Source organism: Nomascus leucogenys, chromosome 9, assembly GCF_006542625.1.
Source record: "Nomascus leucogenys isolate Asia chromosome 9, Asia_NLE_v1, whole genome shotgun sequence".
NCBI classification, from domain to species: Eukaryota; Metazoa; Chordata; class Mammalia; order Primates; family Hylobatidae; genus Nomascus; species Nomascus leucogenys.
Genome location: NC_044389.1, coordinates 82,256,984 through 82,273,289, shown reverse-complemented (window position 1 = coordinate 82,273,289; position 16,306 = coordinate 82,256,984). Strand labels below are relative to the sequence as shown.

The following is a 16,306-nucleotide window of genomic DNA, read 5'->3' as shown; positions in this document are numbered from 1 at the left end:
TGTTTGTTTTTATCATGTTTTATACTCTTAATATGGCCACTCTTTCATTCATTCAACTATTCAACAAGTATGTCATTGGTTGCTACATCCCAGGCAGTGAGCTGGGTGCTGGAAATTAATCATTGAATAAGAAAGACAAAAACCTTAAAGAGTTTACATCTAGCAAAGAAAATAAATATCAAGTAAATAACTAATTATAATTATGATAAATTCTACAAAGAAAATTACAGGGTACAATGAAAGCATTTATCTAGAAGACCTAAACTATTCAGTGAGGGTCAGGGAAGGCTTCTCTGAGAGTGAATTTAAGCTGAAATGCAAAAGATGAGATTAGTAGGATTAAGGTATGCTAGAGAAATATCTCAGGCAGAATGTGCTAAGTTGGTAAAGTGATAAAAATCTTTATGGAAGTGAAAACAAACTTGTATGATCATAGCATAAGGAATCCAGGGTAGGTGAGAGAATTAAGATAGGGGCCAGATCCCCGTAAGAATGATATATAAACCATGATGCTGATATTGAACTTTATCCTAAGTCAATAAACCTGATTTTCAAGGAAGGAGTTAAATGATCTGATTTGGGTTTTTAGAACTCATTTTTGTTGCTGTGGAGACTGGAGGGCAAAAGAGAATGTAAGAAGAATAGGAGGTTATTGTCAAAAGAGAGATGATCATGGCTTGGACTAGGGTAGGAATATAGATAGGTGAATAGTTTTCAAAGATAGGAGGTAGAATCAACAGAACTCTGATTAGATTTGTGACATACGGAAGCAGCAATTAAAAACCAGGCTAAAGTTTTCTGAAAATTTGGCTATGAAAGGGAGTAGAGGAAAAACAGGGTGGTAGCTGAAAGAGGATGCGATTTCTAAAGAAGCTTTTCTTTTGAGGGTCTCACTGTCACTCAAGCTGGAGTTCAGTGGGGCAATCACCACTCAATGCAGCCTCAAACCCTGGGCTTAAGGGATCCTCCTGCCTCAGCCTCCCGAGTACCTGGCGCACGCCACGTTCGGATAATTTATTATTATTATTATTATTATTATTATTTGTAGAGATGGGGTCCTATCTTGCCAGGCTGGTGTGGAACTCCTGGGCTCAAAGGATCGTCCCGCCTCGGACTCCCAAAGTGCTGGGATTACAGGCGTCAGCCACCGCACCCGGCAAGGCTTTTATTTTTTTCAATTATTATTTATTACATGAGACCTTAGTAATTTTTTAAAATTCTGATGTAAAAGGGAACATAGAAGGTGCCCGTAATCAGTGTCTGCATGTTAAAAGTAGACGCTTGAAGTGCTCCAGAATACCCATGGCTCCTCCCCATTCAATCTAGATAAGGCCTTGAGTAAACAGCACCCTTGGGGAAGTCACAAGAGCCTAGGAAACGGTCAGAAACATGTGGACCTGGTACTTCCAATCACAGGCAATTTGGTGCTTGCTCTTCAGTTCATCACACCATCCCCTCAAATTTCTTCATCTACAAGAAAAGGTTTTAAGATAACGGACCCTGCAAAACTAATGACATTTATACACCCTCTCTGCACAAGAATGTCTTGTAACACATAACCTTGCTTGCATTTTCTGGGTTTCTTAGGGTCCAGCGATCTCGTACAAATCCTCTGCCCCACAGCTGACGTCCTTCGGCCCGTGACACAAGGCGCAGGAGCAAGACGCGGCCCGCGGTGGGCGGGGAAGGGGCGGGGCGCGGCCGGCGGCCGCGCCCTCGCAGCTTCCGCCGGGCCCCTCCGGAAATCCCATATCGTGGGGCGACGGCGGCGTAAAAAGTGCTTCCTGGAGTGCAGAAGAGGTCATGAATCATGTGACGGTGGCTTGAGGAGGAACCTGTCTTTAAAGCTGTCCCTTAAGTAACAGCGGAGAGAACCGGAGAGCCCAGAAACCCGAGGTAACTGGCGCTACTTTGCCTGGTTTTGAGGCCTAGTCCCGCAGGTGGCGCGAGTGGTGAGATTAAACAGAAGGAGAGGACCCCCTCTTCTTTTCTTTGGGCCTACCTCTTTGGGGTGGAGGGTCAGGGATGGGGTGGGCTGAGGTAAGGCGTGCCAGCTGAGTACCCTTACTCAGCTGGGGGTGTTGGGGCACTCCGACTCCCGCTGGGCTCGCTGGGCCAAGCTCTAGAACCGCGGGGGTTTTACCTGGTTCTGACCAGGGCTGATCTCGCTTATTAAGTTGTGGGTGGGGAGGACGAGGAGGCCGAAGAGGGAAGAGTCACCGGGAGTTTCTCTTCCAGGCGTGGAGATTGATCCTGCGAGAGAAGGGGGTTCATCATGGCGGATGTGAGTGACACCCCTACATAAGAGGAAGGGAAGAGTGGGGAATTTTGAGGGGAATACTGAGCGGGGAGAGGTAGAGCTTCCCAAGTAGAAATTTGTTTTGATCCTCCCAGCCCCAGTCATCCCCGTTAATTATTTTCTCTGATATCTGAAGTGGGAGACTAATATGAATGAATTTGCAGGATCCTGAGTTTCTGCCTCGAATGGGGGTGTAGGACACTAAGGTGCTTGAGACTGAGAAAATTATATTCTCCCTACTCCCCAGTCCAGCTGGGGCATAAGAGAGGCTCTGTATGTTTACCATTTGAAATTCTGAATGATGGTTTGCTGCTTTTCCTGTGAGAATTCGGTCAGTAGGACATGTACCCACAATACTTTTTTCCAGTAAGTGGTAACAATGTCTCATTAGGTTTATTGTAGCAATTTACGATGATTTCTAACGCATGCCTCTTTAGAAACATGGTAAACGTGTGTGTGTGTGTGTGTGTGTGTGTGTGTGTGTGTGTGTGTGTGTGTGTAGGATGAGAACAAAAGTAAGCCAGTAGTCATAACATGAAATAAAATGATCATTCGGGTTTGGAGAATAGTAAGTGTTGGAGGCTCAAAACAACAGATATCTGATTAATCCATGTGAGGTCAAAATTGATACCTAAATTGTCAGTGAAATTCCTGGGATGAGAGAGAGTAATGAGACAAAATAAGATAGTCTTCTGGCTGATGCGGTTGCTTAGTCTGTAATCTCAGCACTTTGGGAGGCCGAGATGGAAGGATCACTTGAGGCTGGGAATTCAAAATGAGGCTGGGAGTTCAAGATCAGCCTGGGCAACGTAGCAAGACCCCGTTCTACAAAAAGAAATTTAAAAATTAGCCAGGCACATTGATACCCGTGTAGTCCCAGCTATGCTGGAAGTGAGGCGAGAGGATTGCTTGAGCCCAGAAGTTGGAAGTTGCAGTGAGCCCCAGCTTAGAAAAATAAAGTAGTCTTCTATTTCTTTAGTCTTAACTGTGTTTCGTGTTAAACACTTGACACACATTGTCATTTATCTTATATTCTGTAAGACTAGGCTGGGCGCGGTGGCTCACGTCTGTAATCCCAGCACTTTGGGAGGCCAAGGCGGGTGGATCACCTGAGGTCAGGAGTTCGAGACCAGCCTGGCCAACATGGTAAAACCTTGTCTCTACTAAAAAATACAAAAAATTAGCCCGGTGTGGTGGTGGGTGCTTGTAATCCCAGTTACTCGGGAGGCTGAGGCAGGAAAATCGCTTGAACCTGGGAGGCGGAGGTTGCAGTGAGCCGAGATCGCGCCATTGCACTCCAGCCTGGACAACAAGAACGAAACTCCGTCTCAAAAAAAAAAAATGTTGCCTCACATAGTCATACAGAATTTATTTTAGGTCCTTAAACAGAATATTTTAAAAATTACATTATAATAATATGCCTTACACTGTTTCATTATTTGTTGAGTAGGTGAGTTCAACAAATAATGAAACAATGGAAGGCATATTTTTATAATGTGATAGTCACGTGAGACAACAGTCTTACAGAAGTCTTATCACCTTACCCAAGAACATTAAAATGATGGTGGAAAGTCTGTCTTTGAACATGGAAAGATGTTTATAATGTCTTCTCAAGTGAACACAATAGCAACAGGATGTAAAACACTAGTATGAAAATTATGATGTAATTTTATGCCTAAAATGTATTTGTGTTTCCCATTTTTAGGTACGCTAGTCCATGCATCTTCTCAATAAACTTTAACAACACTCTTATGATGTAGGTTCTATATTAGCCCTATTCAACAAATAATGAAATAGGCTTAGAGAAAAAAGGTTAGTTAACTTACTCCAAGTTGCATGACTAGTAAACACCCAAATCAGACAGAGAAAGATAAAACACAGCAAGAAAGGTTATGAATGATAACTGAAGTTCCCTAAAATTTGGATAGGACAGGATCTAGAAAACAGTGGAAGGCCTATTATTATAACATGATTTTTTTTAATGTTCTCTTTCAGGACCTAAAGCGATTCTTGTATAAAAAGTTACCAAGGTAAGAAATGTTTAATTTGTTATTGAATACATTCTATATGCCATATGTTAATTTTATGAAGTATTTTGTCTGTGTATTTTCAATGTTGTGAAGTATCTCTGAGATTTCCTTTAATATGAATATTTTTTGCCAGCATCATGTCCTCTGGTAAATTTTCATCACAACCGCTTTCCTCATTTATGTCAACAAGTTTGCCTTCACTGAGTTCTCTGTGTATCTAGAGCGATAGTATCAGCATTCCCTTGGTCATCTGTTTCTTCTATAACTCTTTACTTTCTATTTGAAATTCACTTCCAGCATTATTACTTTTCATTTCTTTGCTGTGTTTCGTCTTTGTTGGCCAGTTTCCTCTCTTTATTATCTCTTTTTCTAAATGTCACATACTTTATCATTGGGAGACAAGGAGGTACAAAACTACATGCTTTGCTATCTCTGCATGAACTGCATAACAGATGCACAGTGACCAACCATCAACATACTTTGAAAGAAATGATGTGGCTTGTTACTGATGAGAGTGTGCATCTGTTAATTACATAATTATTTATGTCGTGATTTGTGGACTAAAGAGAGAAGTTTATACTTTATGTAGTTATTGAGGTATTATGCCATCCTAACTAATGTTTGACCTGTGCTCTTCTGCAGGGAGTGGTGTTACTTAACCATAGGAACTAAAATGTGCATATTGGAACTGTGCAAAATGAGGGCTTTCTGTTTTTTTCTGTAGTTACCTTAGCATAATGAAAGGGCGCTCAAATTGGGACGGAGAGATACCCCACTACACTGGTGATATGATGAAATAGTTAATAGTGCATAGTTAATTCACTTAGAAGTCTTAGTGATTTACAATCCTTTTTTGAGTGTTAGCATCTCTTATTGGAGAAACAGCAAAATTGCATACAGTGTTCTGAAGTTATAAACCCACCAGAAAGATACTCATTGTTCACCTGGAGATCTAATAAATAAAGCAATAATTGATTCTAATTACATCATCTGTGATTATAAGCAATAAAAATGTTTCAGACAGTGGGGATCTCATTTTAACTATTAAGTGTACTCTGAAAATCATAATAGCGTGTGACACTGGGTATGGTGAAGCTGTCTGTATAAAGGAATTAGAGAATAATACCAAAAGTATTTATTATATTACTGAGCAGTTCTAATGTTGATCAAAAATAGTTGGAAAGTAAGTGCTTGCTTCTTCTTTGAATTCGGATGTCTTTTATCTTTTAACAAAAGGGGAAATATCAGGTTGTTGTGCTTATCCAAGAAATAAATTCAGTTAAAGGATATTTGTTAAAAGCTTTATGAAAATCTTTCATAATGGCAGGAAAGGTATTAGTACTGTTTTTTTTTTTAATAATGAAAAAAAGCCAGTTCAACTCATAATATCATTTATTGAAAACAGGCTTACTGCATCCCAGAACAATAATAATGAAGAAATAATAATGTTTTGAACATTTATGAAGAATAGTAGAATATACACTTTGATTTGTTGCTAGATGTATCAGTTTGGATGCAGGCATCCTGCTTCAGAGCCATGGATTCATGCTTTTAACTGTTGTACCTCAGTGCCTCTCAGTAACAGAGTCAGCCAGCTACGGATACTAATGGAATGTGTGTTTTTGTGCATTTTTTGAATTCTCTGCAAAATATCATTCTTGCGTTTGCAATTTAAAATCTGGTTGTGACTCAAAGCAGTCTCAGGCTTTAATAATCCCACTTTGTATGTTTTAAAACAACCAAATATTTCATAATTATGTGTATAAAACTAAATCTGATGTCTTTGATTAGTAATGCAACATTTGTTTTTAGAAAAAATGGTTGTTTTAGTAAGCATAAGGTTTAGATTTCTTCAGAATATTTCACAAAATTTAATTCATTTCTTCTAAAAGTGTAATATCTCTTAATGAGCCAGTTATTTTTAATTATTAGTAAAGTCTATTCATATTACTCTTTGTGCATTGTATGTAGAATTGCAAACAGCTTTTATATTTGTGACCTGATTTCTACAATTATATACTTAAGAGTGTAAATAATTTTTCTACTTTCTTGAATTCATTTCTCTGTGAAGTCCATCAAAAAGAAAGTCCTTTTATTTTCTTTGGAGCATTAGTTGTATTTAAAGTAATTTCCATGGAAATTTAAAAAAAGAAGCTACCTGTGGTGGCACTAATTTTTCTAAACATTTTTGTGGTCCTCTTTTTACCTGCTTTTTAATTTATTTTGGGGGTAGGTAGTACATTCACAAAGTTCAGATTCAAGACTTAACTGAAGAACATAGAGTGAGAAGCTGTCCATCCTTCCTCTCCAGCCACATGCACAGTTTCCCCTCAAAGAGGCACCCACCATTACCTACAGAGATATTTTATGTACCTATGAGCAGACATGTATATACACGTATTTATACACACAACATACATATATGCCTGCACATTTTGGTACATAATTTATTGCTTCTTCTATACTCTGTTCTAAACTGTGTATTTTTTCACTTAAGAATGTAACTTTGAGAGTAATCTTTCCTGGTACATAGAGAACTTCCTCTTTCTCATGGCTGCAGAGTATTCCTTTGTAGGTGTATATCATAACTTACCTTGTCCTTCTTGATGGACAGTTGGATTTGTAATGCTTTACTGTTTCAAATGATGTTGCTTTTGGTAACTGCACAAAATAATTGGCATATCTACAAATATCTGTAGGATATGTTTTATATAATCTAGTTTTTAACTTAGAAGAATATATTTATTTTATGTATTAATCTTTTTTTTTTTTTTTTTGAGACAGAGTCTTATTCTGTCACCCAGCCTGGGAGTGCAGTGGTGCGATCTTGGCTCACTGCAACCCAGGTTCAAGCGATTCTCATGCCTCAGTCTCCCAAGTAGCTGGGATTACAGACAAGCACCACCACACACGACTGATTTTTGTATTTTTAGTTGAGACAGGGTTTCATCATATTGGCCAGGCTGGTCTCAAACTCCTGACCTCAGGTGATCTGCCCATCTTGGCCTCCCAAAGTGCTGGGATTACAGGCGTGAGCCACCATGCCCGGCCTATGTTATGTATTAATCTTAGAGATATATTTTAATCCATAAATAAGTTTAGGATTGAATGAATAGGAAATCATGCCAATAATAGGATAAAAACAGTATAAAAGTCATTTATAAAGTTATTTTATTCTTATTTTTAATGTAAGGAAGACAAATGATTTTGTTTGTAACATTTTCCACTCACATTTAATAACACTTCTCTGACTTAAAAGTTTTTGACAATGGGAATTTTAAAAATTTAATGTCAGTATTTAAACATTAGGTTAATATAAGTATTTCTTATTCCTTAGTTAATACATTAAAGTTAACACAAAGAATAGATCATTCCGGGTTGCTGTAGGGACATTGAACAAATCTCTGAGTTGTAGTTTATAGATACTGTAAGATAGTTACAGGACTATAAGTTTTATGTTATAATGAAAGGGTTTTGCGTAAATGTTGAAAGTTGAGCAGTGTCACCTTATATTTTTTAACACAGTATTTTTGTGCTCTACCGTATGTATTTCTTAATTGCTAATTTCCCAGGGATTCTCACTGATAATTTAGTACTTAAACTGTAGTGATAAATTATGTCATTGTCAGTGTGTACAATTGACACCATTGGTATTAGTTAATAAGTGATATTTTTGAATTATGTGCCAGCCTACACTTTACGTGCCTTGTATTATTAAATTTCACAATATCTAAGTAAGTACAGTTATTCCTATTTTCAGATTGTTAATCTGAGGCTTATAAAGGTTTCATAACTAGCCCAAGATAGCATAGATAATAAGTGGCAGAGCCTAGACTGGAACCCAGATCTTTCTAACTTTAGAGCTATAGCTTGACCATTCCGCTTACTACTTCTTACGTAAGCATGGCTGAAAGGATTACTGCATGGCCTTCATTCCTTTTGCCCTGTTTCTTTAGCCAGGAACAGTTTTTCCACATCTTTTCACGTAGTTCCATAACATCTCAGCTGATGTATTACTGCGTCCAAGAAAGCCTTCTCTGGCCTACTGTCTGTCTACATCAACCTCCTCTTTTCTAGGTTCTCATATCCCTATGAACTTTTTAACACTTGCCACCAGTTTTAGTTTTACGTTTGTTACTGTGAGATTATTTTATTGATAACACACTCACTTTTTAGATTGTAAGCCATGTGGAGGCAATGATTGTGCTTATTTCTGTTTTTCATAGTATCAAAGTATTAAGTGCCACAAATACTGGCCGCTTAACATTTGCATGAATGAAAAAGGAAAAAGGCTCTTTTTTGTCACTATAGCCACTAATAATCTTTCATGCTTTTGTGTACCGTGGACTGATCATTCATTAGCAGTTTTAATGGAGAGTTATCTATGTCTTAGATTATTACTAATAAACTGCATGAACTTGTAAATATTATAAACATTTCTGTAATACACATTGATTCCATTTCTGGGAGAATTTTGGGGTCTGTGGTTTTTCAGAAAATACATGAGAATTATTATGTCTTTGAGGTGCATAGTTTGAGAAAATGAAATATTTTATATTTTAACTTTTTAAAATTTTATATTTTAACTTTTTTTATATTTTAACTATTTTCTTTTTCTAGTGTCGAAGGGCTCCATGCCATTGTTGTATCAGATAGAGATGGAGTACCTGTTATTAAAGGTAAAACTGAACATTTAAATGCAAATGTCTTCTTTGCTTTTGACTAAAAATGTGTGTAATTTACATCTGAGTAGTACAGCAGGCAAACATGGTAATTCATTTTAGTAAATTTGGGAGATGGTCTTAGTATTGGGGAAAGTGTTTGCTTTTGTATGTTAAAGGTTGAATTTGAATCTACAATGTATTATGTATCACATGTATCATATTACATTTAGAGTTTAAGCATGGATTTATCACAGATCCATTTCCCATTAAAGACATTTACAGTGTAACGTAAACCATTAGTAAATCTAAGTGATGAGAGTGAGCATGTATTCAGCTGGATATACACACAGACATCCCTACATATATATGTATGTGTATATATATGTGTATATATACACACACACACACATACGTACATACATACACACATTTTATCAAATTGCTAGTTGTTTTAGGATAATACCCATGTATTTGGATCATAAGTAAACATGATGTCACAGAGAGTCAGTATGGATTCAGACAATTTTTACTATTTCTATTTTATGGTATTAGGAGAATGGATGTTCCTAGTTTTGTTGGGACACTGTAATGGCTTTATCAGAGATTAAAAATTGGATAATGTTCTGTATATTTTGTTTACAATTTTCCACCTGGAGTTGTCATATATATCAGATAATTTTAGACTTTAGAAATGAAAGGAGGTTTAGAAGTCAACTAATGTAGTTCTTTCATTTTATAAGTGAAGGTGATAAAGTGCAAAGACATTTGGACTTCTTAGCAGTTTTAATGGAGAGTTAGCTATGTCTTAGATTCTTATTAATAAACTGCATGAATTTGTAAAGATTACAAACATTTGTGTATACACATTGATTCCATTTCTGGGAGAATTTTGGCAAACACATTATAAGAACAAAGGAGGTCCTGTGGTTTATAATCTTTGGACATTGCTGTCCAAAGTCGGACATGAGTCAGTAACAAAACAGTAATAGAACCCATCATCTCCTGATATGTGGTCCAGTGTGCTTTCTAACGCACTATAAAATGGCTGTTGAATGGCTGTGGACAGATTGCTTGCCTTCTCTTAATTCTGTAATGAGGGATTGGAACAAAATAATCTCAGATTTTCCAGCTCTAATGTTCTTCATGAGGATCTCTGTGTTAAAGCCTTGAGCCCTGCGCTCATTAGTATAACAAACTCCATGCAGACCTTTTAATGAGTGAGAGAAACATGAAACAGGTAACCAGCTGCAGATTGTTAATATCTATGAGCGATACTGCTGCTGTGGGTTTTATAAGAGCAGAAGTTTTGTAACTTTTTTCATTAGTTTATTCTAGCCTAGTCCTCAGATAACCAGTTAAATGTACTTGATCTATGTTTTAAGTTAGATATCAAGAAAATATAAACATTTAGTTTTCTTTTTAAAATTTAACAAAATTGTGAGAGTCAGCATTTCTTCTCTGACTTGTGATCAGTGAACTTTTGATTGAGCAATTTTTCCTGATTAGTGGTGAGACCCCATTAGTGGTATGATTTTCAGTATTGTGAAACATAACCTTTGTGCTCAATTTTGAAAAGAGGTTTATGAAAAAAAAAAAGGGCTGTAAATCTCTCTACCATATCCTCTGCATAATTTTTATTTAAATCACTTATTTTTCTAGTGGCCAATGACAATGCTCCGGAGCATGCTTTGCGACCTGGTTTCTTATCCACTTTTGCCCTTGCAACAGACCAAGGGAGCAAACTTGGACTTTCAAAAAATAAAAGTATCATCTGTTACTATAACACCTACCAGGTAAGTTCATAATTATCAAATGATTTGCTGATTTCAGTTGTCATTTTTGTGACTTTTATATATAAAATAGTTTGTGTTGTAGTTCTCAATTTTAGTTTTGAAGCGGATGAAATTGTAAAATTTTAGCCTTCAAATTGGTTGTATTAAAATGTTGTAATTTTCTTCACATTTTATACCAGGAAATAATTACTATGCAAAAGTAATTAAGTGATTTAATAAAGTACATGTTATCCTAAAAAGAGTACATCAGGTCACTGTTACCTCCAGTAGATGGTGCCCTTAGCTAAACAACTGTGAATTCTCAGATGACACACTTTTTTTGTTGTAGTAACAGATAAAAAAAACTTTCCTTGAAAGTTTATTAAATTTGCTCTTGCTGCTAATTCCTTCATTGTTTTGAAATATATATATGTAATAAATGAGGTTATTTGTGGGAAAGAAGTTAGTTTTTGCATGTCTCTTGATCTCAAGCTACATTTTCTTAAGACTAAATTAATTCCTTGTGCTTTAGAGTGATGTTTCCTAATCAACTGATGTTAAGTTACTCTTTTTTTTTTTTTTCTTCCAAGACAGAGTCTGGCTCTGTTGCCCCATGCTGGAGTGCAGTGGCATGATCTCAGCTCACTGCAACCTCGGCCTCTCAGATTCAAGTGATTCTCACGCCTCAGCCTCCCAAGTAGCTGGGATTACAGGCATGTGCCACCAGGCCTGGCTAATTTTTGTATTTTTAGTAGAGACGGGCTTTCACCATGTTGGCCAGGCTGGTCTTGAACTCTTGGCCTCAAGTGATCCATCCACCTCAGCCTCCCAGAGTGCTAGGATTAGACGTGAGCCACCGTGCCAGGCCCATCTTTTATTTTAAAAGTTATGTATTTTAATGTGTATTAGGTAAAAGATAACCAAACCATCTGACCTTTAATTTCATCAATAAGGATTAGGTTGAAACTAAGTTTTTTTTTTTTTTTTTTAAGATAGTTGATTTAAAGTTACTTTAATTTAAATTACAGTAATACACAAGAGCCAGAAAATAACATGAAGACAAAACTACTTGAATAACTGAGAAATACTGCATTTATCCATTTAATTATCAACTATTTATTAAGTCCTTACGATGTAATTGACATTCTGTTGGGCTTTAGAGATAAAAAGATGGAGATATGTTTTCACCTTAAAAACTTTCCAGGCTAAATGGTATTAATGTCTCTAAGAGATCATCACTAATTCTGTTTTATGGAAATATTCACTGAAATATAAAGTTCCTTCCTATTTCATAATATAATACCATGATGTTGGGCTAAAACATTGATGATTTTAAAGTTGTTGAAAGATTAAGACATTTCAGTTTAGTTATACTACCTTTTCATAATGCAACATATTATTTGGCTCTTATTTTCTTTTTAGGTGGTTCAATTTAATCGTTTACCTTTGGTGGTGAGTTTCATAGCCAGCAGCAGTGCCAATACAGGTTTGTTTAATTACCTTAAATATCACTTTTAATCCTTAATTTTAAAAAATTAATTTAATTACCATACCTTAAGAGGAATAGTAGATTTAGAGCCAAAAATCTTGAACTTGTGGCCCAGTTTCACTATCTTTTTTCCATGTCTTGGGAAAAGTGATTTCTCTGAATCCTGGTTTCCATATCTGTATAATGGAGATAATATACGCTTTCTCCATCTTACAGTGTTATTTTCTAGTTCAAATGAGACAAGTGTATGGTTAAGTGATTTTTTTTTTTTTATTTTTTGGAGACAGGAAAATTAAATGTTATCTTGAGTGCTACATCTTGCTCCCATTACAGCAGTTTAAGAAAACAAGGTGAAGATAACCCAACAAAATGCATTAAAATGATCGATGAGTTATAGACCAATCTATTAAATTAGAATTTTTAAAATTTTACCTAATGGGGAAAATGAATATGATTGAGAATTGAAAGAGCATGAATAGGATGAACATAGTCTCACTCTTCTTGAGAATTGAAGAATTTGAGAACAAATTCTAGGAAGCTGTACCCTTTACAGAGAATAGTAAAATTCCATTGTATCCAATACCTTCACTGGATATTTATGTGTAAAATAATGACTATTCACTTGGTTGTAATTTTTTTACTTCATTTTATATAAAGTAGGATTTTTATTAAAAGGTCTGTCTCCTTTAGATTTGATTGCTGTTGAGAATTGTAACATATTTTTTACTGTTTCTTTTTTCTCCCAAGCTGAGCAAGTTCTTCTAGCTATGTCACTGAAGCCTGTTCTTAGATACCTCATCTTTAGAATGAGAGGTTTAGATTTGATGATCTATTAGATCTCTTCCATTTCAAAACATTTTAGGAATCTGTAAAATACTATATGTAAAAACACTTTCTGAATTATATAGGATAGTAATGGTGTTAAGATTTTAAGTATATCTGTAAAATATACTTAAATTTTGATAAATCACCTATCATCGCATACTAAGTCACCAGTTGTTATATATTATGATAATGTACAGAACACTGTTTTAGTACTTGGACCCTTTCCTTGAGAGTCCAGATGCTTTTTATATTCTATAAGACAGAGAAAGACCTTTATTTGTTTGAACATAAAACAGGCTCTGTTTGAGGTAGATAGCCTTTCACTCTAGTAAACTAAGGAGAAGCAAGATATGCTTATTTCTAGATGTTTATCTTCCAGGTTCATCATTGAACTCCAGTGTGTTTTGTACTCTGCCATTTATTTTTAAAATACTTTTTCATTTGAAGTATTTATGTCTTAGCTTTGTTGAATTTATAAAAATAAATTTCTGATTTCCTTTGTTCAATATAGAAGCACCCTATCTACCTATCTTTTGATGTAATCTGTTAAGATTTGCTTAGAGACAAAAGTATGCTTTATTTAGTAAAAATTGTATGTATTATTTCTGAGTCAATGCAAATTTTGAAGCAGTAAGGTATAAATTAAGATTTTCCTTTCAAAACTCTAACAAATTATAGTGCATATAATTTATTCTGTATTTCCTAATGTACTTATGTATATTATGTATACTTATGTATTTTTCACTCATTCACTTTAGTAATAGATGCTGAAAATAAACTTAATGACTGCGGAGTTTTTGATTGCTTTATTTAGGGTTATAGTACAGGTTGAACATCCCTAATCCAAAAATCTGAAATCTAAAACATTCTAAAGTCTGAAACTTTCTGAGCACTAATATGGCATTCAAAGAAAATGCTCACTGGAGCATTTCGTATTTGAAATTTTTGGGTTAGGGATGCTCAACTAGTAAGTATTGTACAAATATTCCAAAATTCAAAACACTTCTGGTACCCGGCATTTTGGATAAGGTATGGTCAACCTGTATTTTATTTCAGTCGTGGGAAATAAACTATGTTCTGATTTACTTTTGGTAACTGTGTATTTTGGACATAAGGAAATTTGAGTTTCAGACTTTGAGGAACACTTTTCTAACATGTAATTTTCTTAATCTCTTTATTTTAGGACTAATTGTCAGCCTAGAAAAGGAACTTGCTCCATTATTTGAAGAATTGAGACAAGTTGTGGAAGTTTCTTAATCTGACAGTGGTTTCAGTGTGTACCTTATCTTCATTATAACAACACAATATCAATCCAGCAATCTTTAGACTACAATAATACTTTTATCCATATGCTCAAGAAAGGGCCCCTTTTTCCAACTTACACTAAAGAGCTAGCATATAGATGTAATTTATAGATAGATCAGTTGCTATATTTTCTGGTGTAGGGTCTTTCTTATTTAGTGAGATCTAGGGATACCACAGAAATGGTTCAGTCTATCACAGCTCCCATGGAGTTAGTCTGGTCGCCAGATATGGATGAGAGATTCTATTAAGTGGATCAGAATCAAACTGGTACATCGATCCACTTGAGCCGTTAAGTGCTCCCAATTGTACAATATGCCCAGGCTTGCAGAATGAAGCCACCTTTTTATTGTGAATAGTAATAAGGACATATTTTTCTTCAGATTATGTTTTATTTCTTTGAATTGAATGAGGAACATAAAATGGCTTGGTAAAAGTAACAAAATCAGTACAATCACTAACTTTCCTTTGTACATATTATTTTGCAGTATAGATGAATATTACTAATCAGTTTGATTATTCTCAGAGGGTGCTGCTCTTTAATGAAAATGAAAATTATAGCTAATGTTTTTTCCTCAAACTCTGCTTTCTGTAACCAATCAGTGTTTTAATGTTTGTGTGTTCTTTATAAAATTTAAATACAATTCGTTATTCTGTTTCCAATGTTAGTATGTATGTAAACATGATAGTACAGCCATTTTTTTCATATGTGGGTAAAAATAAAATAGTATTTTTAAAAATATAGTTTGAGCACTGTATAGGTCCTTTTTTTGTTCAGACTTTTTTCAAAAATCTAAACATAATTAATTTACTCTTTCAGCCACATGAATAAATAATGAGTGTTTCTTGTAGGTATTGGTTTGGAGATTGTATTATGGTAGTATGAACTGTTAATTGGAAAAGAAACCTGAGGTTGCAGTCAGCCGAGATTGCGCCACTGCACCCCAGCCTGGGCAACAGAGACTCCGTCTCAGAAACAAAAAAGAAAAGAAACCAAGAAACCTCAGGCATGAACCTAATTTAATCTGCATGAAAGAGGTACTGCAGTTCTAGAATATGCCCTTTATGTTCAGGAATGCAGTCTATCATTCAGAGTTAAATTCTTTCTAGGCTCTTTGACAATCAGTTTTTCCCTGGAACAGTTCAGTACATATTCATTGAGCACCTGTGTGCCAGTCAGCAGAGCTATCACATTGCACAATTCTAAGAAGCACCATTCATGTCTCATCATACATCTATGCTCTGGGAGTTGTCTTTCGCGTAGAATATGTGTGATTGTTATCCCTAGAATTGTGCAGTGAGGCAATTGGCTAGGTGCCGTGCTGCTTCTTTTTCTTTCTTTTTTTTTTTTAAGCAACAGAGTCTTGCTGTGTCGCCCAGTCTGGAGTGCAGTGGTGGCATGATCTTGCCTCACTGTAACCTCTGCCTGCTGGGTTCAAGCTGTTCTCATGCCTCATTCTCCCTTGTAGCTCGGATTACAGGCTTACACCATTGTGCTTGGCAAATTTGTGTATTTTTAGTAGAGACAGGAATTCACCATGTTGGCCAGGCTGGTCTTGAACTCCTGACTTAAAGTGATCCACCTCCCAAAATGCTAGGATTAAAGGTGTGAGCCACTGCACTGGGCCATGTGCTACTTTTTCTTCCTTCCATCCTTCCTCCTTCCTTCCAGTGTAAATATGAGATTAATTTCTGATACCTTCCTTTGTAGAACTTAGAGTTCAGTAAAGGAAGTAGGTATAGAAAGTGCTATGATAAAGCTATACATAGGATGATATAGAACCACAGACTAGGGGCACCTAAAATGGGCAAGAAAATAGCCTTAAAATGGCCAAGAAAATAGAGGCAAGAGATACAATGCTTTACCTGCAAAGAGCTATAAATACAGCCATGTACCATATAATGATGTTTCAGTTAGTGAAGGA

At 35.8% G+C, this 16,306-nt stretch overlaps 1 protein-coding gene across 1 annotated transcript; it reads left to right on the top strand.

Moving 5' to 3' along the window:
• Positions 1-1,681: 1,681 nt before the first annotated feature.
• LAMTOR3 (late endosomal/lysosomal adaptor, MAPK and MTOR activator 3) lies at positions 1,682-15,125 on the top strand. Its single transcript, XM_003257500.4, has 7 exons — positions 1,682-1,896; positions 2,239-2,284; positions 4,295-4,329; positions 8,950-9,008; positions 10,653-10,786; positions 12,188-12,251; positions 14,263-15,125. Exons 2-7 carry the CDS (start codon positions 2,276-2,278, stop codon positions 14,334-14,336), a joined length of 375 nt encoding a protein of 124 aa, XP_003257548.1. The 5' UTR covers positions 1,682-1,896; positions 2,239-2,275; the 3' UTR covers positions 14,337-15,125.
• Positions 15,126-16,306: the final 1,181 nt, after the last annotated feature.